We start from the raw sequence: 26,826 nt of genomic DNA on the forward strand, positions 1-26,826 counted from the left end.
TTCAGCAAAGGTGTATCTGAAAAATCGCCACAAAACACCTTATGACATCTAGTTCTAATAAATTGAAAACTACCATTTATTTCCCAGTTCTGCACAAAGACTCTCAGCAGTAATCAAAAGTGCTCTGTTACACTCCTCGTTTATTGATGCTCAAACACAATTCTGCAGCAGCCAAACAGCACACATTTGTCAAGAGACCGAATATTTGCTAATTACAGCATGACATCACATTCCACAGGTAGGAACTGTGACGGTGAAGAACATTTTAAATTGTCAAGTAACAGTTAAAAAGTCAAAGCAGTAAAATTTGTGAAGGTTATCACTTCGCGTGAAGTTCTACAGCCTGTAAAAGAAAAAAAAAAAAAAAGAAAAAAAAAGTGAGACAAATACAGAAATATCTATATGCAACCAAGATCTGATCCAAACTAAGACCTGGTAACACTGGCTGAAACAGCCCAACTGAGCACAGCAGACCTCAGCTTCCAGAAAACAGTTCTGAACACGGAAAAGAACTGCCGTGACCATCCTGAATTATGCAGGACAAATTACTTCCACCAGTCACTTTCTCATTGCTGCTGTGACTTACAGTAGAGCTACAGCATCCTTTCTAAAGTCCCTTTTCATTTATTTTTCATGCACAATATTCAGTCCGTGGTGCTTTTCCCCCTCCCCCACCCCCAGACATAAAAGCTCAGCAAAAAGAGAACTTAGTATTAAAATCTGAGTGCAGTCTTCATTCTGATTCATGACAGTACGAGTAGAGGAGCTTCACTGTTGATTACAAAGAGCAATGTGGTTAAGCAGGCAGAGAGCAGGACAGAGATGGAAATCACAGGCTTAGTATTGATCACAAAATTAAGTTCTTTAAGATACTGAGTACATCACCAAAGTGCTTAGATTTAAACCTTACTGAAATCCTCAACTATTTATCAGAAGAAAACAATGAATTACCTTTCCTCAGAATTACCAATATTCACTTTCAAAGGTGATACTAAAAAGGATTTATTTGTTACCGAGTATGGTTATTCATACATAAAATAGCTGAGAAGTACCTCCTATAAATCGAGGCTGGATTTATTATTAATGCAAGTTTAACCCACTACAATTTTGTTTATGCATAAGATGTGCATAAGTTGCAATCCTTCTATCAACCTTCAATTTTAGTCATAGAAATAAGGAAAACAGCAGCAATGGACCAAGATAAATAATGTATGCTTTGTTAGTGCAATATCTTTTGTCTAAATTAATTTTCTTAATATACATATATCACAAGAAACCATTAGTCTCAACTTTAAATTTACTGGTATCAATTACTTACATGAAATCTTCATTCCCTATTACCTGTACATTTTCAAAATGGTTTTCCACATGAAAGAGGGGAGAAAAAAAGAGGAAATAAAAAGCATGGACTATACAGGTGTGCACAAGAACCATGTGTTATTTTATCTAATTAGTAAATACCTCATAAATCTCTACCTCAAGAAGTTTAAAATCATTTCAGCAAGAGTTAAGGAACTACATTTTTAGTTCCCTCTAAAAAAGTAGTTGCTTTTACACTTCAGTCAGATGCAAAAATCACTTGAATCCAAATCTTTCTCTTGGTTACATGTAACAACATCAGAGGAAAGGCCTCCTCTTTTACCTTGGTCAACAGCATCTTTCAGCCTTTGAAATAATTGGGAAAAGAATTTTTCCTTTCTTCGTAATCTGCAAATGCAGAAGCAATCGGATCTGCATAGAACATGAGAGGCCTTGGTCCTTCATCATTCACAGTGACAGCAGCTGGGAACTTCCTGAGATCGAGCCCCCTGCCCGAAAAATAAGCCTGGAGCGTTCTGAAAAACTGAACATATTGCACATGTGAAATAAAGCAGAGCATGACCGATGGAGATTAATCATTTCTACTGACACAAATTAGATGTAATATTTGTAATAAGATGTAATATTTGTTCCTCTGTGGAATGAAATCCTCTCTATTTTGATCATAATAAATATAGTACATCTATTTTGATATAATACATACAGTATAGGCAACATAATTCAGAAATGTTCACTCCATCCATGGCTTCTACATCTTATGTTAAGTCAAAAGACTCCCATGTTTACTGCTCACTTATACTCCCACCGAATCACTGGGGATTCAGACTGTATCCCATCATAAAACAGCCACAGCCTGAGAGCAAACAGGACAGTTCTGTTAAACATTTCTCTGGGAGTCAGCAACAGTGGGCAATTGATTTGAACTGTACCCTCACAAACAGTTAAAAGTAGAAACTGATGATTCTTAAAATAGTGAGGAAAAACTACGGGTAACTGTTTTTTTTCTCCTTCATAAATTCTTTTTAAGACTGTGCCAGTGTTCCCATAATGGTATTTTCTTGGCTATAATTCACCTTCAGATCTTTAGCCACTGTTCATGACATGCTGGATGCAAATGGATTTGTACTTCCATTCAACGAAACAACATGCAATCAGAGTACGCATCTGAAAGAAACATAGTAATCATTCCTCTTCTGTTTCAGGAAACTAGTAGTTGTATAATCAAAATACATTTTTAAAAACTAAAACTGCTGTAAGGAGTTTTAGTTATAGCTGCCTTACAAGGAAGCTTTATGCACTGCTGTACACTGAGAATGCCTCCTCAGTTAAGGGGCTGAGAAATGACTGAAAAATGGTTATTGACAATAGAAAGTGCACAGTTGCTAACATTTCATCTAATGGACCCCTATTACCTTTAAACTTAGAAGATAAAAAGTCTCTTGATGGAAAATAAAAAAAACCCCACATAATAGTTTATCTCTCTTTCTTGAAGCACTTCCTTACCAGGTCTCTGTTTCTCGGGTTATCTAGAGGTTTCCATTTTTCTTCTGGTTGGAAAGGAGCACCCTTTGCCAATCCTCTCACAGCCAATACTATGTATAGACCCAGGAGCACCACTTTCCACATGTTGGAGATGAACAGTCTGTAAGAAGGACAAACATCCATGCTCCTTAAGTCCTACAGAGCTGTCACTAGTAACATGTAAATCAACCACACTAAACCAAGGAAAACTGCCTACTGCAGATTATGTCCATGTAAAAAAAATACTAGTTTTTTTTTGGTCTTCTAGTACTAAGGGATTAGGAAGAACAAATTATTCTCAGGAAGCGTCTCCCATACCAAAACTATTTTTAGACACTGGATTCTCTTTTGAGGGACTAGTAGAACATTTAACACAAAATACTACATTTGTAAATTTACATTTGTTATTAGAGCCATTTTCAGTGGCTGATTAGCTACAGCATCAGAACTGTGTGGTTCAAGAAGAATGCAAAAATATGGCTCAAGATGCAGATAGCTCAGTTTTTAAAATTGCATTAAATGAAGTTGTATTACATATATTAGTAAGTGCAATCACAAGACAGCCTGGTATAAAATACTAGGGACACATTTCACAACTTGACCCAAGGGGAGGAAAAAAATTCTCCCTTTAAAATAAAGCTTACCAGTGACTTTGGATCTGGCTTGCCCCTTCTTGGTTGGTCTGCTTGTAATCCGCGAACAAACTGATCTCTGCACTTATATTTCTAGTGGACTGTAGGTGGGTGTCAATGACGTTAGCAGGAGTTCAAAAATACAGTAATGATTCCATTTCCATCCATGACATAAAGACCCTTGAGAATTTCATCCTTGATACTCTTCAGACCTGTTGCTATCGAACAGTGCAGCACAAATTCCTCCTAAGCCGTATTGCAGAAAATTGGTGGTAAGAACATCGTAAGTTTAAAACAATTCCCAGCAGAGACAGCAGAGCTGTATCAAAATATTACTTTTAATTAAAAGTAATTAGCCATATCTCTAGAATGGTGACTAATGGTTCTCAAGCAAATGAGATATGGATCATTTTCCTGATGCTGGAAAAAGAGAGAGAAAAGTAAGGTCTGTTTCAAGATCCAAAATTATAACTTTTTAATGGAAGCATTGGTTTCCTACTCTGATTTTATCAGCAGTTAATATCCTCCTGTCAGACTAGAAACTAAGACAAGGAGGACTATGATAATTTGCCCTTGCCTTATTTCATAGCATTCTTCATATCCAAGCTGCTCACATTTTTTTGTTTATAATTTCACCACACTCTTTCCTCCATTATATAGATGATACTTGATTTAATTTCACATAAAATATATCTCTAAATAGACACGTCAAAACAAAAGATTCTGGATCATTATCTTAATCCACATTATAGATGTTTATTTCTGAATACAAGCATTACATCTTTGTTTTAAATTTTGAAAGCAAAATAAAAACTTACCACCATCCTTCCAGAAGACATCCAAACATCATTAGCAAAACAGTAAACAAAATGCTAGTAATATTATTTTCATGTCTGCAACAGCATATAAAAATTCAAGAGAATTTATCCAGCTTGTGTATTCTGCAGATTCAGATTAGAAAAAAATTCATGCCCTCGAAAAGACAATCCATCAAAACTCCATCAATTAGTTTTTATAACAGCCAACTTCCAGATAGTGAACTCATCAAGAACTCAGCAGTAGCAACTGAGTAACTTGTAAATAGGCAGGCCCCTATGGAAGGGAACTTCATTTACTGATTTTCTAGGTAGATAATTATTTTAGCCAGAAGTAGAAATACGCTCCTCTAGAGAAAATCACAGAAAGTGGAAAAAGTATGGTTTAGAGTTTGGAATTAGATTTTATTTCATTATTTAGCTTTGGGAGGTGGGAGGGGGGGAAAAAAAAACCCAAAAAACATAACAGCCCCTTTTTTCCCCTCAATTAATTTATTCCTTTGATTTCTTTACAGAGAACAAACTGGGGGATACACAGTATATCCAGCTAGTAAAACACACCAAAGTAATCTGTAAATCTGAAATGAATTATTACTGCAGGAATTCAGGCAGTCTGGGTGACTGGTGAATATGCAGATATGCAAGAGATTCAATTGGCATTTATTTTCTGTGAGCTGTCTTTAAAAAAAAAGAAATCCCAACACACTTGTATAGTTGCTTCCTCAGCTAAAACATCTGAGAAACTATTGGAGCTAAAAGTCTGTTTAGACTTATGGTTCATTTTAATGTGCAGGTTTTGGGGGTTTTTTGAATTTCAGTTCTTTCCTTCAGAGAAAGTAAAAAATAAGCAGAACACATTCATATTAAAATACTGTTAGTATGCTTACACTGATTGAACAAAACTGCATCCTCCTTTGAGAACAGTAGCTAAGTTTAATAAATGCTTTCAAAGCCAGATGTCAGTGTACTGCCTTTTAATTGCACCCCCATTAAGGCATTAGGTTTTCTTGGCACACATCTTCAGTAAATCAAATCTTTTCAAAGTGTCTATATGAATTATATTACCCTTATGGCACAGTAAATAATGTTCATGTATGTTTGAATTAAATTGCCCTGAAGCTGAAAACACTCATAGCGTTGCTGGTTCAGATCCCTGCAATTTACCTCAAAAAGGTAAAAATTTAAAATGCATTAGTTCAGGTGAGAAAAGGTTTTACACATATGATGCCCTATGTAAGCTGTTTTATTCACCAAACATTTTTAACTTTATTGCATTTCCCACTCATGACAGCAAGCCTAAGATGTTCAAGTTAAGATACCGAGACAGGCTCCAGCCAGTATGCTCTTTATTGTGTTCTACTTCAGATGTGAAAAAAGCATCTGTTAAAGCACTGCTCCAACCACAAGGCTTTGGTTTGCTATTTTTATTTTCTGCTTAGAATTCCAAGTATTACAAGTTAGAAGGAAAAGCACCAGACTGCTTCACACGAGTACCTGAGCAAAGACTAAAGGCAGACGTTCATCACAACACTCATTAGCGTGTTTGTACAACAGAAGTACAGGTAACACAACACTCTACACACTAGGACTGGTAAGTGGCACTTTTTTGTGAATTACAACCATTTGTACTAATGCAACCACGTTAGGACACCGTACAAAAATATACAAAAGTGTTTATTTAGCAGGGGGTATGCTATACAATGTACTCTAAGTCATGCACGTTTAGGTAAAAAAAAAGACAAATAAAAAAATTTGAAGTATACATTGCAGACTGGGAAAACGTCAAACAAAATGTGAAAATCCCAGAGTAGTTTCCAATCAAATTGCCCTCAACTACAACAAAAAAGTACCAGTATATAAAAGCACAGTTTTTAAAGACTGAGATTTCAGTTTTCTGCAATTTCAACATTAGCTGAAAATACCTCTTCTCCAAGTTTTTCTGAGCATCTCACAAGACAAGGACTTTGCCAAAGCTTACGATGCATGGCACGATCTGTAGCAACTTGGTTATAAACATTTTAATAAGCACAAAAATTTACTATAGCATCATAAAACATTTACAGATAAGACTCTGTCAACATCTCTAGAAACCTGTAATTATTAAGAGTTAGTTCCATGTACAACACAACAGCAGGTTTACAGTAGCTATGTAAAAACTGAAAACAGAGGAAGAGTTAAAAACATGTAAGACAGGTTGCTTGTGATAGATTTTTCCAAAAGTTATGTATGTGTTCTTCCAAGTTTGAAGTCCTCTTAAAACCAAACACCTCCTGTCTAATTACCCAAACCAGATATTTTTGCCAACATCCTTCTGTCTTTGTGCCTGGAAAAAACAATTAAAAGGTAGGTGGGGAATCAAGTTACAGAGCTTTTCTCGAGTTATCATCATATATAAAGGCCTTAAAGGTAGTTCTACCATCTCAATAATTCTTAATACTAGAACATTCCTGTAGGAAATCACCGATGAGTGGGATTACTGAAACATCATCACAAAAGAAAAACTTGGGTGACCAGAATGAATTGTAGGGGTCCTAAATGAACACACAAGAAGGAATTAACAGGGAAGACACAAAAATTGCATGTTATCTGTTGTGCCACAGCACCAGCAGCATTGTGGCACCCAGATTCAATAAAAGTTCTCAATAAAAAAGGTCAATAGCCTTGATTTGTATTGCTGCAAACAACTACAGTGATCTGCTGCCATGCAGTCATTGTGTGTGCATGTCTAAATACCCACAGCACAACGATAAGCTTTGAGATGGCATCATTTTTCCAGATTCACTGGTACATGGTACCAACACAGGAAGGTGGTGAAGTCCCAATTTGTGGGTGTCTGTTCAAAACACACAACAAATCCTCTAGAGACATATAAGGAAACTCAGCAGTGGCTTTTCCTTAGCTCTTCATACCAAACAAATAAGTGTAAGAAATCTTCTACTGTACTAAAACAAGATTTTAAGATCTTGACTATTTCTGGTTTTCTTTAATGAATTAGGAAGAACAATGTGTAAATTTTTTCCACCCAAAAAGAGAATTTACACATGAATTTTCAGGGACTTATATGTGAATATTTTTCCTAAAAAGTGAAATTTATTATTCAAAACTTCTGGTGTCTTAACACAAACAATTTATCTCACCCTTTTTAGTTTTATTCTCATACCAGCATAGATTTTTGATACTCAATGGTTTAAATACAGTATTTTGCATAAACTACAATAAGAGGATTTTCTTTTCTTTTGAAGAAGATGAAGAACAAAATGTTTCAAAATAATTTGACACACAGACTTCAAAGTTGAGACAAATCTCTGAGACTACTTTTCCTTATTTTTCTTTTTTACCTAACAAAAAGATTTGAGAAATTAAGGTCAGCTAAAGCTTTCTAACTTTGGTTGGTGGGATTCCAAACCAAAAAATATATTGTACTTGTCATAAATCTTCATTTCTCTAAGCACAAAACAGGGTCAAAAGAATTAAGTATTTTCCCCAAATCAAGTTTCAGTATGATCCACACAAACATTTTTGGTCAACTTCAAAAATCAAATATAAGGCTACAGAAGTCCACAGGCTACAGTTAAGAGTGTATCCATTTACTGGTTTAAGGCACAGTATTTTTTTCTATTTTTTTATCTCTAGAAAGCTACAAGTTCAAAGTCACAGTGAGGAATTTCGCATTTCAGTTTTGGTCTGGCACTCTAATTATATGTGTCCTGCCTACTACCTGCATACTTCTGTAAAATGTTTCAGTTGTCAGGTGCTGCAGTCTCAAATACTGTTCTCACACTCAGAGTGATGTAGGTGGAAAATACTGAAGCCTGCATCGATGCCAAAATAGTGCACTCAGCCTTTTATAAAACTAAACATCAACACACTTGCACATACGATGCTTAATATATATATACCCTGAAACTATTTAAGTTGAAGGGAAAAAAAGAAAGAGTCTTGGCTGGTATTTCAACAAACAGGCAAAACTTCACTAGAAAAACAGTCTACAGGACAGCTGCTGTGTGTTTTCACCAGACCTGATGTTCTGGGAACATTGTGGTTTGTACTACAGGGGAAGGACCCTGCAAACCAAAGATAACTGCAGGGGAAGGAGGAACTGGAATGATGAGCCACAAAGGAACAAGTTTCTGTGTGCCATTCCTGGTCTTTAGAGATGCAAAATTAATTTCTAAATTAATTAATTAATTTCTAAAATTAATTTCTATTATTAAGACAAAACATATAGTTTTTATTTAAGTTTGAGGATAGATGAGCTGATTAAAAGCACTGAACACTTTCTTCCATACATAAGAATATACATTACAACAGGTTTTCAAAGAAATTTTTTAAGATTTTACAGATTCTAATCTTCTAGCCTAAAGTTCTGGTTCTAAGAAAAAGGTAGAAAAACTATCTTACTTTAGCATAAAAAAAGGAATTAGTTTTGAATTGTTGTTCATACACATTTCCTAGAGGCTATACAACAGCAGCAAGGAGCTTTGGTGACAGAAGTATGTAAGTACACCTCCCCTAAAGGAACAGTGAGGAAAATTTTACGTTTCACAGTACCAAGCTAAGTGCTTATAAAAGCTAGCTTGATTATCTCCCAGAAAAAAAAAAAGAGATGCAAAATGTCAAAGCTGTAAATTCAGTGAGAAACATTCACCATTAAATGAAAAACAAGCATTAAGATTTTAGCCTGTTTTACAACAACAATTTTCTAGTAGCTGAGTGACTTCAAACAGCAGTACAATTCTGTACAGACACTATAACAGCTTCCAAAATCATTTTCATAACTCAGAGTATTGAAGGTCAGCAAATGGTTGGTTTTTTCTCAGTACAAATAAAGTCTAAACACACTCATCACTGTATTGCAATAAACTTGATTCAAATGAAAGTTTCTCAAATGTTAACATTTATTGACAGGCACATAATTGACTTTATTCTGTCCTGTCAAAGCTTAGAAGCAGATGTACCAGATTTCAGAAAAAAAGTCAAGTAACAAGGTCATCACCTTGGCTACTTGCAAACACATGGAAAATCAGCTGTCGTATTGAATACCAAAATATGCAATGCTTTTGGTTTTTTAAGTGTCAATAAATTTTATTTTATTAATCACTGACTTTAAAGATAGTCCAATTAGGTTAATGAAAAATTCCCTTAGACAGATAGGCAGTCTCTATGACTCCTGCAATACATTACTCCTGCACTGTTTAGGGTTTTGCTGTTATTCATCTGTTTTAAAACTTAGCCAATTAATATTCAGGAGTGAATTGCTACATGAGTTAGCTCACTCAAAACCAAAATCAGGGCAGAACTCTAAATACTGAGAATAATATTAACTTAAGTTTCATTTACTGCAAGTTCTTTGGAAATAAAAACATGCCCCAAAAAACCCCTCCCACCAAAACTCAAAAAACTCAACCCCCTTTTAACAGGGTGCCGAAGTGTGACACACTGCAACCAGCCTTGAAATCAAAACTAAAAATACCACCTTTGGACAACGTTCATTCTTCAGTTTCCAGGTGCATTTGGTAACTCCAGTTAAGAGGTGAGTCCTCCCCTACCAGACTCACAGAGACCTCCTATGAACTGTTTGCTACACGTGTAGGTCCTGTGACTGCAGCACTGAGGAACCAAGTCTGATGACATCAACCAGAATAGATTAGAGACTTCATGAGTAATTTCAGGGTATGAAGATATCAATAAAAGCTTCTCATCTCAAAATCTACCCCTGCCAAAGAAAGATTCTGATGTACATTTATGCTGTACCAAAGTACTTTAAGTTCTTACCCTGTTTTTTCATTCTGTTTCTGATAGCTTATAAAAAATGTTACAATAAAGCCACATAAATAGTTCCTATTTTGAATGCATGCTGAGGTATAAACCTTTACAAGTTAATTTGCATCTTGTTCTTCTCCCACACAGCTACATAATCTAAAATTTGAAGAATAAACTGGAATTTTAATTTAGCTAAAGGTAATAAGAGATATTATAATGTATTTGCCAAAAGCTGTTTATAAATGCACCCTACTCATAATAAAGGATATTTCAGTAATACTTAGACCTCCTCATATATGCAATTAAAAGTATTTATATTGGGTTAGCCTACATTTCTGCTAAAATGGTAATTGTGATCAGTGGCAGAACTACAGATTCGCCTCATGGAAGCTTCTTGTCCAAAAGTAACAAACAATCATTGTATTTTATCCGAAATATCATTTTAGACTGCTATGAAATCTAGTTCCTTCCAGAATGGCAAGTGGGATAATTCATCCTCTTAGAATGGGATGGGTTTTTCTCTGGACTTGTTCTAATCCTATTACCATCCATTGATTATATAGAAGATCTAATTTGGATTAGACTCCTAATCTGCCAAACAGCTGAAGGTGTCCAGTCCATGATCACTGCAAAATCCAGATGCACATCTCTGACAACAATTTTAATCTATCAAATGGTACACAATGCATATAAGTTCAAAGCAGGAGTAAAACTTCCCCTCCTTTCCCCACCAAAGGTAAACTATCTCTGAGAAAAGGTAGCACTGAGGGAGGTGTGATAAACCCTTGTCCTCTGGGATCTCAGACTCAGGATATCTATTTCTACCTTCAACCTAAAATCAAGCAGGAATATATACAAGATTATGGAACTCACTTTATGAAGAGTGCTAATAATTATCAGTAGAATTCCCAGTTTTAAGAAAACAAATAAAATTTTTAAAAATTGGTGTTATTCTATGCTGCTTTAATTCAGTAGGTTTCACATTGTGGCACATTTTGGAAGCTATCAAAGCAACTACATGCAGAGACTTTGCTTTCCTTGTTCTGATTAATACTTTCCACCAACAGTTCCAGCAAATGGATAAAGAGCCCATTAAGATGGCAATACAAAATCAGAAGTAAAATACAGCAGTAAGTCAACAGGACCATGAAGGTCAAGGAAAATTATCTTCCGCAGAAATCAGGTCCTGCACGTTTCACAGACAGCCCTAATGCAGTTCTGCCACCATCTTTCATTCACAGCCATCTGCAATAGAAAAATTCTCTATTCTTCTATGATTGAACAGCAATTTTTTTGTTAAACCAAGAGTTGGATTTAGCTACAAGTATAATTAGTCACACAATTTCTTATATACATATACTGTAGCATACATTTGATCAGAAAAATCACGATATTATCAATTCAAATAACTTCTCTGATTTACAACACTATGTATAATCTAACCTTTTTAAAAAAGGCCAAGACTAGAATACCAGCACACAGATTACTGATAACAGTGACAGTAGTTTGGCTGACTACAATAGCCTTACTCAGTTACAGCAGTTTTAATGACTTACTAATAACGTGAACTGCTGACTTGGATGTAAGCAAACAAAACACATCCTTACTTCACATTTGTCCTTCATTCTGGAAAGTCCCTGGGTGAGTTGAGTCATTCCAACCAGCTCAGATGAATGGACCCTAAAAACATGTTAGAACTAACTGAGGCACTTTAGGCAAGATTAATGAGATACAATTAAATTAATGGGTCAGGCTGGCTGTACTACTATATCAAGAATATACTTGATTGACTGTGAGCAGCAGACTTCCTCTCTTTATTCCTATAAGATGATTGAGCTGGTCTGGTATTTCCATATGACAATAACAGGTAATCTCAGACACAGCAGAGACAGCTAACACAGAAGCAAGGAGCAGGCTCATCTCTACACAGAATCAACACACCATTTAAACCTAGCAGCTACTGAGATTTCTTCTGTTGGCAAAACACATGCCCAGGGGACAGAATTCCTTACACAGAGCTATTTTAGGCTTTATTATAAATGGCAGTCACTGTAGCATCTAGGCACTAAGATAATAGTTTATACAGAGCTAATAATTATGGTCAGTACTTCCCACTATTACTAAGAGTTTGTCCACATGCAGAAGTTAGCACTGTATGGCAGGGCAGGAGTTTACAGTATTGTAACTATTCCATATTCATTTCATGTATGGGAATTTATTAGGAGATGATTGATTCTCCATTTACAATAGGGAAAAAGCAACTTGGAAACAGTGCAGTACAACACTTAACTCACACCACACCTCAAGGTTTGCTAGCTTCTACATATGGACAAAGTCCAAGGATTAATTTCAAAATTCCAGAGAAAACTGAATGTTTTAAAACAACATCACAGCAAATTGTTTACGAATCTGCTGGTATCCTTCCTGAATAGAAAGCTACATAGAATACTGTTGTTTTCTCACTCTCACAAAAAGTAAAAAGTGTAAGACTTTTAATAATCTCACAAATGTTCAACTCACACTGATTGAACAAATGATTTGATAGAAATAACAGTTCTATATAAGCAGTACATTCTAGTTTGTCTAGACACAACTGTGGCAGCTTTTAAATGTACATAAAATAATTAAAAGTATACTTGGCTGTGTAGTTTTTGTGATAGTCACAGTGTGCTTGAAATGTATTGAGTTTTAACCAGCATACTTTAGACCTGCAAGAGATGCAAGTTCAGAGCATACACACTGTATGGCACAGTGAGTAAAAAAAGTCTGTTTCAACAAAGCAATACCGTGAAATATCAAAGTGTCTACAAGGCAGAGTACTGAGACGTTGCACTGATACGATTTATGTGCTTACACACAGTTAAATCACTTGATTTTAAGGGTCAGGAAATAAACACCGTGAAAAGCCTTCTAAGCAACATGAACAGAATCATGAACTTTTCATAAAGGATTCCCAGTTCTGTTCTCTTTCCCACATAACGTAAACGACTGATGATATTAATTTAGGCATTTCTTCGCTGAAATTCGCCCCATCTCCAGTGTTAAGTTTCTTGAGTGCACTGTCCTTCCTATGTAGAACGAACACTACACAACACAGCACAGCACATGTAGGAGAAGAGAAAAGGTTACAAAGTGTGGCACTCTGTACAAATGCATTCGTCCAAAGGCCAGCATCGCAACAGACAAAGGGAGTGGAACTTTGGCTGCAATCTTCAAGAGTTTACTGTAAGAGTACAAAGACAAAAATTACCACTTATGTAGCCCGCCCATATAGAAGGTACGCAAATAACATATTTCACTTTTCTTTGCAAAACAGTTTATATTTCAAGGTTTTTTTAATTTTTCAAACTGAAGTACTAGGTCTAGTGGGCAATAACAACTGATGCATGAAGCAAGAGCAATTACTCAAAAAGGGTAGTAAAATGTCATTAAAATATTTCTATATTAATTTAGAAATAAACTCTCTGTAACAAAGGAAGATTTAATGGCTTAACGCTTAACTTGAGATAACAGGTACTGGTCAAGAGCATAAATGACATTCATTATTATTCATTGTCCTTCCTGAGGCATTGCCTAATTTCATATCTGGACAAGAAATGCTCTACCTGTCAGCAAAAACAAGTGATCAAAACTTCTTAATCCAGTAGAAAACACATTACATTTCCACAGGTGTTCCCATAAGGGGAGGTACAAGAACATTACTATAATGCTTTAGAATTCACTTCCCTTCATAACTTTCTGACAATAATTGCTACATGTATTAGGATTCTGTAACATTTGAAAGGATTCAATGAATCATGAATTAAAAAGTCACAATAAGACCTAGTTATGCAACCGACTGCTTAGACAGCACATGACTAATTTATTGCTATGTGGCAAATAAAGAGGATTTTCTCCACTTAGCTGAACTAGAGGTAATTTGCACACATTTTACCTAGTCTTTTGGATTTATCATATGAGTTCCTGAATTTATACATGGGCTGAACAATTACAGGTCTGTACAGCATAAGTTAAGTTTTATCACATAAATGGTAAGTAACAAAGAAGCAGGAAAACAAAACTAGAGATTAGGCTACAGTACCTTGACTTCACTTCAGAAGTACTTGAATTCATTAGAATTTCTAAAATGCACACGATGATAATAGCTGTAGATCTACATGGATCAGGATCAAGCCTAACATTGTACCTGCAAAGAAACGGTTTAAAAAGTTTGTTACTTCTAAATTAGGCTACCAAATAATATCTACATTGGGAACAAGCATGTGCTGATAACAAATATACATTATATTCATATAGCATCAAAACCTGATTTTAAATAGTTTCTGAATCACTACTTTCTTCAGCATATCACCAATTCCTTTAACACCTACTTACACACAGCACAAACTGGAGTGCAGACAGAAGACAATAACAACTAACAGAAATACCTGAAACTATAAGGTAGCTAATAATGTAAAGAGAAACATTTACAATTTTTATAACCTTCCAAGGTTCATATTCCTTTCTTCCACCTTAGTGGCAATTTAAGAATTTACCTGAGATTTTTTAGCCAATAAATTAAAGATGGCAAGTTGAGCAGCACAATCCACGTGAATAAATTGAGGATTGTAAGGTGCATCTTAAGACTGTTAACAGCTTCAGCAATTGCTGTACTGTTGGTAAGAGGTTGGCTCATTTCTGGAACACTGTCCATCGAACTCTGGGGTTTGACTGTGTGTATACTGGAGTTCTGTGAAGTTTCTTGTGAGTGGTCTGAATCCTGAAAATGAAAGACAAAGTCACAAAAATGTGCACAGGTTTGAAAGAACCCAGGCTGGGGAAAAAGGACAGGGAAAAAAATCCTAACTGTATCACACCAGCTCTAATTTAGGAAGAGAATTTGCAATTTAAGCCTCAAAAAACCATCAAAAGTGTAATTTAATAGTTCAACTTTAAAGCACCTAAATTTAACCAGAAATTTATCATACACTAATAGTTTAGATGTCTCTGGAAGAAAAGAATGGAGAGTGGAGATGCCCTGATACCAATGCAGTGATAAGAAATGGAGTTCCTGGAAGGAGAAAGAACAGAATAAAAGGAGTAATAAAGCATGTGGGTGAAAAATCACAGATGATCATTCACAGAAAAGATATAGGAGGTGATGCAACTGGGAGTAAAATATTAGCTGTGGGAATAAATAGCAAAGATGAACTAATGAGTTGGTAGATACTAACTTCCAATGACAGGAAAAAAACCCCACAAATGAAAGAAAACAAAATTATATGCAAATGAGAGGATTGAAAATGAAACACACAAAAAATCCACCAAAAAAAACCCAAAGAAAACTTCCATCAACTTTTTCTGGCTTTATTAACTATGTTTCATCCAGTCATCACAGTACAACCTATTACTACCAATTCATAATGCATAAGTTTGCCAAACAATTTTTGGTGTTAGTTTGGAACAGAAGCAGGAAAGAGACTTACCCTGTTGAGCTTGTTTTGTTCTGCTCTTACATTCACATGCAGTCTTATAACCTGCAAGACAAAGAGTTCAACTTTTAGTAATGTTTCTTCACAAAAAAGCTGTAGTATAGGAAAAAAAAATCAGGACATTATTTTTTCTTCCTTTTTATAGCTGGATGATTTTAGGGCTCCAACAGCTACAGTGCAAGAATTCCCTCTGTCTTTATCAGCAGCACCCAAAGTGCTCTATTAAGGAGGGAGTTCCACTGTGCTTGACAGAGTGGGAAACCTGCATATTCCTTACCCCTTAATTTATTTCTACTTTATTTCTACTTGGCTTTCAGCAGAAACCTAAACAGGCCATATAGGAGAAGTTCCATGTCAGAAATGTAATGCAGAAGGGGAATTTCTGTCAGCATGGGAACATTCTTTGTAGAATGTTCAGGGAGTTCAACCTGAGTTAGTGCTGCTCCTCAGGCTGTGCTTTCAGCTGCCACTTGCCTGCTCCAGACCACCAAAGCTGCTCTGCTTTGTGCCCCTGCTCTCAGATCCACGCTCCCCTGCTTCCCTAGGAGCCAAGTATAGCAGCTGATTGAACAGCTACATAACCCTAGGGTGAATCAGAGGAGTTGGAGGCTCTGATGCAAGGAAGACCATGGAAACTGAACAGCAGGGACTAAACACGGCTCTTTGTGGCACTACCCGAGGGATCAGATTAGACGGACAAGAAGACTATCCTAATTCTTCAATATATCCACCTTCCTTCCTTTTACTCCATAAAGATTCATGAAAAGTGTAAAGTATTCTACAGAACTTTTCAAGTCCTCTCTTTGTTCAAGTTTCTCTTTGAAGGAGTTCTTAGTCTTCGTTTACACTCCACTAAATTAAAAAAAAAAACTACTTCAAGAATGAGAAGAAGAACGTTTATGTACGAAAAATGGTAACTTGGATTTTTGCTTTTAACGTGGGGTTAATTCAAAGCACACAAAATTTTCAATTCAGTTACAAATTCAGAACGTTTAGCCTTTCAGTACCTTAAACAAGTATTGAAGATAAATAAGGAATACAGCAAATGCACCACAAGTTGTCCAGCTAACCAAAGAAAGGGATAACATCCCACAGAGTCTTCTGGGTGTAATCAACTTATCTTTTTCCAGTACAGTAGGTCTAAAAAAATTAAAAAAAGGCAAAAAAAAAAGAAACAAAATTACTGTTATATTTTTGTAACAACATCAGACCTAAAAAGATGAAAGAATAATTCTGGTTTTTGAATGACTGAAAAAATTGTTCCTGAATGTTGATTTAACACTGGAAAAATAAAGTTAGACAAATGTAAACATATGTAACAACTGCTATATAAACTACTTTGTAAGAAAAGCCATCTCAGCAAATAAAATAATAAAACTATATATTATACCTTCTAGAATGCATGTCTGCAATTAATGTATTATATTACTTCATTTGGGGAACATAAAGGACCCATAAAACTAATGTACAGTGCTAACAGCTCAAAAGAACAAGTATCTTATTACTGCAGAGCTGCTTCATGGAAGTGGCTCCTTCTACAAACGCTGATGCACTGCAATGTTCAGAGGCAGTACAGCAGTACAACACAGTCAGTCCCCAGGAGATTAATTCTGTGAAAAACATTCTTCCCAGACAGGAATTTCTGCTTGTTCACAGTCTGAGACACACAGAAAAGCTTATTTTAAGTTTCTGGTTTCCAGCTGATATGAGTAAGAGACAATCTGAAATGGCAAAGATGAGCTGAGAAGGTGTGACAATGAGGGGAATGTGCTGGGGAGGAAATGCACTAGAACTATGCAAAAGTTGGATATTGTAGGACTAAAGTAGACATTGAGAACAGAAAAAAACAGTATTTGGAAAATTCAATTGTAAAAGCCTCTGCAGCAAATATTAAAAATAAACACAAAAAGAAGACCAGCTGACAAGAAACAAAGAGTTCCACAGACAGCTAATGACAAATTCTTTGCTGCTGGCCATATCAGATCATTTCAGAACACTAAGCAAAACTCAAGTGAATGCTATCTACTTCAGAGAGATTTATAGAAAATAATTTTGGGGAGTTTTATCGAGGAATTCAGGAGTAGATCAAAACCCATGTAAGGTACTAGAACTGTGTAAGGCACTAGAATTTAAAAATGAACCAGCTGACTTACACATAGGCACACAAAATCTTATTTTCCTGCCTCTGCCCAAGGCATTCTCAGGGTCAAGAAATCAAAAGCTTTAATGAAAAGAGTATGAATTGAGCTAAACCTCTTAAAGGTTCAGTAGGAATAACTTCAAACTCAGAAATTCATTAATTTGTCGCTTAAAACTAATAATGAAACATCCAGTGTAATTTATAAACAAAACGGTAGAGCAAAAATAGCCAAAACCTCATCAATTATTTGGTCAAGTCAGACCTGAAGTGATTAAAAGAAGAAAGAGATCTTTTTGTGGGTATTTACTTAAAGAACATCTCAACCCACCTTCTGGAGACAAATTGGCTCAAATCAAAATGAGGACTTTTACCTGTGTCAGAACACTCAAGCCACTAAAACCACAACCTCAGAAAAGCATGTTATCCAATTTACTAACTTACTCTTTCGAAATCTCTTTATTTTCCTTGCATTTTTAAAACCCCTTTCATATTTGAATACTCATCTGTACTGCCAAAAGCATTCGGGTGTTCTCAGACAGACCTATATAATGAAACAGTCTTGTAGACTAAAATGAATGCTCAGGAAGTTTTTGTTTTAGAAACCTGCTTGTATTATTTAATGCAGTTGATCCAATATCACTAATGAGGAATGGATTCTAACACTACTACTTTTTTTTCCTTGAGTTGCTGAAAAGGGAATAGTTCTTTGCTTTCTTTTCCCCAACAAGTTTTCCTCAAAACCAAACTGAAAACCTTTATAACAGCTGGTGAAGATAACAAGAAAGACATTTATGTTCTCTTTTGGAAACGTGGAATAAGGAATAGGAGGCAATCATCATATTGCTTCAGTTCTCAACACTTACAAACCCAGATGTCTAAAATCATGTATGAACTACATTGCAGAATTCAATCTGCCCAGATATTCACACAGAATGAAAAAGAACTGTCGTGGTCAAAGTCATCTGAAAGAGTATAATTATATGATATCATGCTGTTTTACCTGATCAGAGTTAACCATAATGAAGAGAAGAGTCTCAGAGACGTAGAGAAAAATACTCCACTCCAGTAGGCAATGCCTGTCCCAAAAAGAAATAGAATCAGGGACACAAGGGGGAACCATGCATCCTGACTACTCAGTACAGCAGCATCCACCTCTGGGAGTGACAGTGATTCCCATATCTCTCTAAACCAGTTAAACCTGCCAAAAACATGAAAGCAGTATTATTTATCACATCCAAACGTGTTACAGTAAGATATCTATCAACTATTCCTCCTACTACAGCCTTTCAAACAAAATCACAGTCAGGTGTTCACAACAACTAGAGATAAAATAATATTCCTTCCCAGCAATAGTTTAACTGAAATGTCTGTTTTGGAAACTAAACAAACAAACAAACAAATAATGCAAACTCACCCCTGCAGAAACACAACAATGCTTATAAGAGGTTCTACTTTGTAGGGCTTAGCTGTCCTAACTAGTTCAAGGGAAAAGTCTGAGCACTGGCCTGGAATCAAGAACAGAGAGCACCCATGGTTACTATTGTGTTGTGAACTTTAACAAACATCATTAGCAACAAAATTAAATTCAGACAACAGTGTGAAAGTTTACTTGAAAAGATAACCATGTCTTGTTACAGAACTGCAAGTCTGAGTACTTCATCACCAGGGCTCTTATTCAATGGATCACTCACATTAGGTAAGTCACAAGAGTTTCTAGAGACGTTATGGAGTTTGTTACAAACACCACCTGAATTTTAATAAAAATGCACTTTGTCTGAAGACATGGCTCAAAGTTATTCTGCAAATCTCATCTTTGTGCAAGAAATAAAGTGGTTTCTGCATACTAGCAATATATTTTAAACTTTTGTATGTATTTTTAAGTAGACTTCTGTTAATGCAAAACTACTGTGCAACACAAATAATTCACCAAGAAGCTATTGCAGAATAAAATGATAAAGGAAATATTCTGCTACAACACAATGTTGGAGAACTACCAGCAAACAAAACCCAAAACTGAGGAGCACAGATCCAATTATTTGCATAAGTTGAATGATACTTAGCTTAAAAAATTTACAACTAGCTGGTCTTTCATCGGTAAATTGATTACGTAATTGCTCTAAAAACACTTGTGACAGGAAAAAAAAAAATTCTAGAAAGCTACCTGTTGATCTCAATGTGCTCAATTGTCCTCCATAAGTAAGAAGAATATTAGAAACAATATAGACAGGAAAAGCACCAGCATGGAACCTTACTATCTGAAAGACAAGAATATACAGATAACTATCTATAAAAATATATTAAAACACACACAAACAAATATGATCATGAAGTCAAGACGATAATGCAATTAGAAAATATTTCTTAAAATATTTTCTTAAAAAAGCGTCTCCTTTTTATGCATAAGTATTTTATAAACTACATTAACAATTAATGTTACATATGGAAAATGCTAGAATCTCTTATAAATGGTTAAATCAAACATGTTTTGATAAATGACCAACTTATAAACAATTTTTTTTCCAGTTAAGACAAATATTAAAAAATATAATATCATACATTTCAATAAAATACGTTTCAAAAAATTAAAAGGCCACATTCCAAGCAAAATCTGCATATAGTTAGATATGTTTTTAAGCAAAGAATTTTTAGAAGCAGTTACATGTCTGTGTTAATTGGCTTCCAGTCTCCTGAGTCATGATTAATATACAAATAGAACATAAATTCTTCTAAAATAACAACAGGATTAAAAGTCCTTCATATAAATGCATAGATTCAAAGAGAGAACCTTGGCAGTAATATTCCAGCACCACACTTAGGTGCTTGCAAATTAATTACTTTTTAGACCCAGGAAACTGCAGATGGCTAGTCTATTTTTACTGATACCCATGCTGAAATGTATTCTTCATTGATAACCGAAGAAAATTTGTTGAAAAGGAGCATATGGATCTACTTAGACTTTTCCCCCTAACTTTTAATTGATGCCAAATGTATTTTAAAGTTTTAACACTCCTGACTCATCAGACAAGAAAGTTAAAGTGACCTCCAGTGTCATCCCTTACAGATATCGAGCTAACCACAAAGTGAAATGCTCCGCATTTACAGCAGCTCTTTAGAGCTGGAGTGCTCCTCTAATCCTCGGAAAACTGAGGCCTGACATTTTTCCAGATGGGGTGCCCTGCCAAGTGACAAGGTTGTGAAATGATCATTGAGTAGTTAGTGTTCCTCCTGGCATCATGGAGGAATCTGAAGTACTGCAGTAGAGAAGGGAAGAAGTAAAAATTTCTAAAGATGCTACTGACATAAAAACCAATTTAGGTTTTCTTACTTGCCCAAGAACCTGTAGAAGTGACGTCTTCAGAATTACCTTGAGAAAAAACAAATATTTTATACAATGGTAAGTGTAAGTACAAAATACTTCAATTTTTAAGAAGCCAACTTAAGTATTAGAATACAGCAATCCCACAACTAAAATGTACACCACCTTACTACTGACTTTTTAAAAACAAACGCTTCAAAGTTTTGGTTTCAATACTACTCGGCTGTTGCAAAATACTTGTAACACATAGTACATTTACAAAAAGGTCAAACAGCCCATCTTTAGATTTGCTTATTATTTATTTTGATTAATTAGCTGTATATTTTAAAAAACTACATTAGGCATAAATTACACAGCAATGCAAACTAAGCTACAAAATAACACTGTGTTACTCACTTCATACTGACAGTCTGAGGAAGAGTAGATATTTAACTCTGGAGCCCTGTTGCCATTCCCAGGCTGAGCAACATGCAGCTTGGCAGAAATCTCAGTAAGAGATGGGGCTCTGAAACAGCAATTTAAATGGTAATTGTTGCCCTTATAACCAAAAAAAAAGCCAAACACGTCTTAGTTTTCAACATGTGCAAAGCAGATTTAGTACACCAAGTGTCACTACATGCTATGAGCGAAATGGTATAAGGAACTTGTTAATCTTATCACAAAGAACTCCATGACTTTCTCAATCCTCAATCCACTCTCCTCTGAACTAACAAGGGCACAGCACTAATGAAAGCACACAAGTTGAGGGAACACACTGCCTAAGAGCAACCAGGCTGGTGAAGGGACTTGAGCACAAGTCCTATGAGGAGAGGCTGAGGGAGCTGGGATTGTTTAGTCTAGAGAAGAGAAGGCTTAGAGGTGACCTCATCACTCTCTTCAACTACCTGAAGGGAAGTTATAGCCAGGTGGGGGTTGGTCTCTTCTCCCAGGCAACCAACAACAGGACAAGGGGACATGGGCTCAAGCTCTGCCAGGGGAAGTTTAGGTTAGATGTTAGGAAGAAATTCTTTACAGAGAGGGTGATCAGGCATTGGAACGGCCTGTCCAGAGAGGTGGTGGATTCACCATCCCTGGAAGTTTTTAAAAAGAGATTGGACATGGCCCTTAGTGCCATGATAGAGTAATTAGAGTTGGATCAGGGGTTGGACTTGATGATCTTGGAGGTCTTTTCCAACCCAATCTATTCTATGATTCTATGATTCTCACAGAACAGGTAAACATGCTGAGTGACAAGAATAGGAAAGACAGATTCTCAAGAATACAATTCAGTTGTCTGTGCTGTGCTGTTAGAAAATACAGGGAGGAGGGGAAATCAGGAGGTATCCTTAAGACTTCTAAAATAAAGAAGGAAGACAGTTTTCCAGCCATCTAATACACAGTCAGGTGGTTCAACTTTTTCCAGAAAATTAGTGAGAACCATTATGCAAATAATTATTGGGTATTCTTATTCTGAGGAAGAGTCAAAACAACTTCGCCAACAAGGTCAGAAAGGTGAAGGTGCAGAAGCCAAACACTTTAAACTGGAGAAACTGTCTCATATCAGAAATATTACAACAGGATGCAAATATTCTCAAAAAAAACCATATCAAGAAGTTATAATTGTTCAATTTCTTACTTTGCTACAAATATTGAGTCTTCATGTGACCAGGGTATATGAAGTCTGTAAACACTAGGTTTTCTTTCTGAAATGAAAGAGAATTAAAAAATATAAAATTAGTTATAAACAAGATGTGGCAACTGTCTCTAAAAACTACAATGCCAGTAAAACAAAGGTGGCATACCAAATCACTGGGCTTGCAGTTACATTGCAATTGATATTGCAATGCAGATCAGTGCAGTTAGCAGGAAACAAAAAGGACATTTTTTTAACTCAGGCTGTTACAAGACAAGACAGTGAGAGACATCAATGTTTAAAGGACTGACACTTATGAGAAAACTTCTGCTTTTCAATATGAAACTGAAATCCTAAACTAATGAAATCCATCTTTTTTTTTTTAACAGAGTCCTTTAGTAACCCATCCTGTTTAAGCTTATGTAGCTCAGCAAATTTAAATTCCATAATGAGCAAATAAAAATCATCGCCAAAGGCGCTTTTCTTGAGGAACACTTTCAACATAATGCAGAATCCTGCTGCAAGTTCAACTTCCCTTTGCTGAGAAGAAAAACAAACATCAGAGGATTCATTTCTCAATTTTTTCGAGCTATCCTCCTTATTAAAAAGTGGGAACTGAGAAATATTAGCGGAGACATTTGAGCAGATTATAACAGGACTGACTAAACCCCACCACGTGAGAGGACTTCAGTTTCTACCAGCTTCAGTCTTGAAATTTTCCAAGAATTTTGTTTTATAAATTTATACTTTGGAAGACTTATATTTACCTTTGGGTGACTGGCAGTGGCTCTCTATATAAATTTTGAAAGCTTGATATATCTAGAACATAAAAAAAAAACATTAGTCACATTCTCCCAACAGGGGTCACATTAGCCTTAAAAATTAAGTAGCATTCTTACTTGGTTGAAGTGCTGGAGCTGTACATTGTAAAGTAAGCCAGTTGAATTTAAAAGAATTTTGCTTGAAGAGAGCCCTGTAAAGGATGTAGTATTTTCACTGATTAGATAAAATTATCTGAGAACTCATTACATCTTCAGATTTTTTTTTCCAGGAGACCTAAGTGCTTTTATATCTGTTAGTCAAAACCCCTATATTTCTTATTTCTTTGTTACTAACAAGCAGTATTAACTTTAGTGAAAAACAAACCTCCAAAAACCTCCAACCTCCAAATTTTTAGGTAAATTTATTATCCAAAGGTTACTAATATTAGTTTTCCACTTCTACCAAAAGTAATATCCTATACTTACCAAATGAAAAAATATGTGTAACAGGAAGCTGTACTGTTCTGGAATCCTCTTGGAAGAATTCACAGCCCAAAGTATACTGCAATTCAGGACATTGAAAACAGATCTAAACCGAGCACAAGACTATAATACCTTTGCACTTGCATTGACATTTCTTTCACAAGTGATCTCTGTTCTATCTTTGCTTACCCCCAACACTGTTCAACTGCAAGATGTCCCTGTCACAGCTATCTGAAGATACACTCACAGATGAATATTATACTCACTTCAGCTGTGAATAATTTCTTGGATCCTGGATTATATACCCCAGACACAGAGACTGCATTTGTGTCACAGAAAGGAATGTCAGATCTATTTAGACTAGAAATCCTTCAAATGCAGTGTTCTGCCATTTTTAGGATCAACTGGAAAGGCCTGCCAGACCCAGCTGGGTAATATGCAAAGTCTGCTTAGATTCACTAAAAATGTGATGATCCCCATGCTGGGATCCTGGAAGCCCTTGATGCAAAGATATTCAACTCATTTGTGAGCTGAATTTCTATTAGATATTAAACTAATAAACTGTGCACACCTCAGTCTACCACAACATTTGTGGTCTCAGAGCTTGCAGAGGTATCTGACCTATGCTCCTCAGAATCCATATGTGGTGTCTTCAATTATACATATATATATATATATTCTCTGTTACCCTTGATAAGAGAAAGGACTGTCCAAAGGTATAAATATTCAGGAATGCAAACAGCATATTAAGAAAACCAAACCATTAGAATCTCCAACAAGAACTCCTTAAGAACTGATTTGAGAACTGTTGCTTTGTATGTTTCAAGTGCTATTCCTGCCTCGTGTTTGGTATTTTATCAAATTCAGTGCTTCTGAGCCTTCAGAAGATAACAAAAGCTACCTTCAAACCACAGTGGAGTGTAGGTCTACAGTTTCTCAAAGCAGCTTAGCACATAATTAATATACTTCCTTTTCCTTCTGTCATAGCACCTGAGTTATGAACACACTAAGTGAGAAATTTCTGCATGTCATATTTTTTTACCTTATTGCCAACTGCAGCTGGTACCTGAATGACAATGTGGGACAAAGAGGGATAGTCCTGAAGTTTCAGTATTACAACCTTAAAAAGGAAAAAAGAAACAGAAGGAAAGAAAAAGAAAAAGAAAAGCCATTACTGAACATATCCCTTAGCTTTGCCCCTTGCCAGTTTTCTACCTGTTGTACTCCTTCCTCTGGAATACAACTGCATGTTCCAATGCTGTAAACATGACTTGCGACTACCTCCCAAAGCAACTCTCCCTCCTACAGATTCTGTAGAATACTTACCTTGGTGGTTGGAAGTAACTCAGCTTTCCAGGACAGATCAGTAGCTTCCAGGCTGTAAAAATTCATGCACATTAAAGGATGAGCAAATTCATTATGCAGGCCCTACGTTATGGCAGGGGATTAACATACCAGCTTCCCTCTCCCTCTCTCTGGATTCCCATTTTAGATCGAGAACAAGTTTGGGTGTACTGCTATCATAGTTTAGCTATTATCATATATTAGCTATCATAGTAATTTTTCAAACTATATAATTTCATACAGTGTAAATCTTGTTTTTGGAAAAACAAGTTAAACAAAGCTCCAATTCTGTCATAGACAAAACACATAATATTTATCAGCCATGCAACTTCAGACACAAAACGAAAACTCTTCATGAGCTAAAACAGCACTGGGATTAAATTAACATGCAGTTTTATTATCACCTTTTAAACATCAAAAGTACCAATTCTTCCTATGGGAACATCTAAAATATACCACATAAATGAAAAATTCTGTTAGCTGCTAAAGAGCTTGCAGCAGTTCTAACGTGGTGTGTATGTAAGTACATTGAGTTCCTCTCCAGCTCTTTTGTATGCCCCCTTTAGCTACTGGAAGGTTGCTATAAGGTTTTCCTGGGGTCTTCTTTTCTCCAGGCTGAACACACCAACTCTCTTAGCCTGTCTTCATAGGAGAGGTGGTCCAGCCCTCTGAACAGCTTAATGGCCCTCCTTGGGACCTGTTCCAACAGGTCCCCATTTTTCATGTGTTTGGGGCCCCAGAGCTGGATGCAGCACTCCAGATGGGGGTCACACAAGAGCAGAGTAGAGGGACAGAATCACCTCCCTGCTGGCCACACTGCTTTTGATGCAGCCCAGGATGTGGCTGGCTTTCTGGGCTGCAAACACACATTGCAGAGTCACCTTGAACTTCTCGTCCATGAACACCCCCAAGCCTTTCCCCCAAGGTTAGTTTTGATCCATCCACCATCCAGCCTGTACTTCTGTTGGGATTTCCCTGGCCCAGGTGCAGGACCTTGGCTTGGTCTTTTGAACCCCATGATGTTTGCATGGGTTCACCCCTCAAGCCTGTCCAAGTCTCTCTGGATGGCATCCCATCCCTCCAGCATGTTGACCACACCACACAGCTTGGTGTCACTGGCAAATTTGCTGAGGGTGAACCCACTGTCCATGCTGCCCACTGAGATGTTAAAAAGTGCTGTTCCCAATATGGACCACTCATCCCTGTCCTCCACTTGGACACAGAGCCACTGACTGCAACTCTTTGAGTCCAACCATCCACCAGAACCATCTAGATGCTACAAAGCCCATAATTTTAGAATCCAGCACAGCATGTACTATCCACAAGAGAGCAACAGGAAAGACTTCTCACTGCTAAGAAGGTAAAAAGCACAACTTAACGAAGAAAAAGATCATCTATTTTGAGAAAACCTATTCTTTCCTGTTTTCTTGGTGAAAAGAAAGCATGAATTCTTTACGATAACAATTTTACTTCCCAATCTCTTCCTTCCTACAGAGGACATTTATATGCTTTAAATTCAAACACAATTTCACAAGATCCATTTGAATAAAGAACAGGAACTGTTTATACTCACCACATCGATGAATTACTGTTCATGCAGCCGTAAATCCAACTACTTGTGTCCTGTAAAATCAATACCATAAAACAG

The 26,826-nt window shown here is 36.2% G+C and overlaps 2 protein-coding genes across 5 annotated transcripts in view; both read right to left on the minus strand.

Annotated features, from left to right (window-relative positions):
• Positions 1-80: 80 nt before the first annotated feature.
• Positions 81-3,627, minus strand: CUNH2orf66 (chromosome unknown C2orf66 homolog). 3 transcript variants are annotated; one of them, XM_050339803.1, is made up of 3 exons: positions 3,486-3,627; positions 2,824-2,962; positions 81-1,843 (listed from the first exon to the last, which is right to left on the minus strand). In XM_050339803.1, exons 2-3 carry the CDS (start codon positions 2,944-2,946, stop codon positions 1,661-1,663), a joined length of 306 nt encoding a protein of 101 aa, XP_050195760.1. In that variant the 5' UTR covers positions 2,947-2,962; positions 3,486-3,627; the 3' UTR covers positions 81-1,660. The 3 variants fall into 3 exon arrangements, with proteins under 3 accessions (XP_050195760.1, XP_050195759.1, XP_050195758.1); XM_050339802.1 differs by lacking the exon at positions 3,486-3,627 and having other exon boundaries at positions 81-343; positions 1,643-1,843; positions 2,824-3,430; XM_050339801.1 differs by lacking the exon at positions 3,486-3,627 and having other exon boundaries at positions 2,824-3,430.
• PGAP1 (post-GPI attachment to proteins inositol deacylase 1) overlaps positions 3,516-26,826 on the minus strand; it is a 39,257-nt gene continuing 15,946 nt past the window's right edge. The window contains exons 4-20 of one of the 2 annotated variants that reach the window (XM_050339785.1): positions 26,752-26,801; positions 25,161-25,212; positions 24,877-24,954; positions 23,838-23,913; positions 23,490-23,563; positions 23,358-23,409; positions 22,594-22,660; positions 21,375-21,483; positions 20,988-21,026; positions 19,824-19,917; positions 19,077-19,167; positions 18,663-18,860; positions 16,530-16,662; positions 15,517-15,567; positions 14,587-14,810; positions 14,133-14,237; positions 3,516-13,274 (exon numbers count right to left, since the gene is read on the minus strand). In XM_050339785.1, coding sequence (XP_050195742.1) covers positions 13,136-13,274; positions 14,133-14,237; positions 14,587-14,810; positions 15,517-15,567; positions 16,530-16,662; positions 18,663-18,860; positions 19,077-19,167; positions 19,824-19,917; positions 20,988-21,026; positions 21,375-21,483; positions 22,594-22,660; positions 23,358-23,409; positions 23,490-23,563; positions 23,838-23,913; positions 24,877-24,954; positions 25,161-25,212; positions 26,752-26,801 — 1,632 coding nt within the window. In that variant the 3' untranslated portion in view covers positions 3,516-13,135. The remainder of the gene's footprint in view (positions 13,275-14,132; positions 14,238-14,586; positions 14,811-15,516; positions 15,568-16,529; positions 16,663-18,662; positions 18,861-19,076; positions 19,168-19,823; positions 19,918-20,987; positions 21,027-21,374; positions 21,484-22,593; positions 22,661-23,357; positions 23,410-23,489; positions 23,564-23,837; positions 23,914-24,876; positions 24,955-25,160; positions 25,213-26,751; positions 26,802-26,826) is intronic. The other variant, XM_050339784.1, reaches the window with a different exon arrangement.

The sequence above is a fragment of the Myiozetetes cayanensis genome, unplaced genomic scaffold (genome assembly GCF_022539395.1).
Source record: "Myiozetetes cayanensis isolate MyiCay16 unplaced genomic scaffold, myiCay2020 scf9, whole genome shotgun sequence".
Classification (NCBI taxonomy): domain Eukaryota; kingdom Metazoa; phylum Chordata; class Aves; order Passeriformes; family Tyrannidae; genus Myiozetetes; species Myiozetetes cayanensis.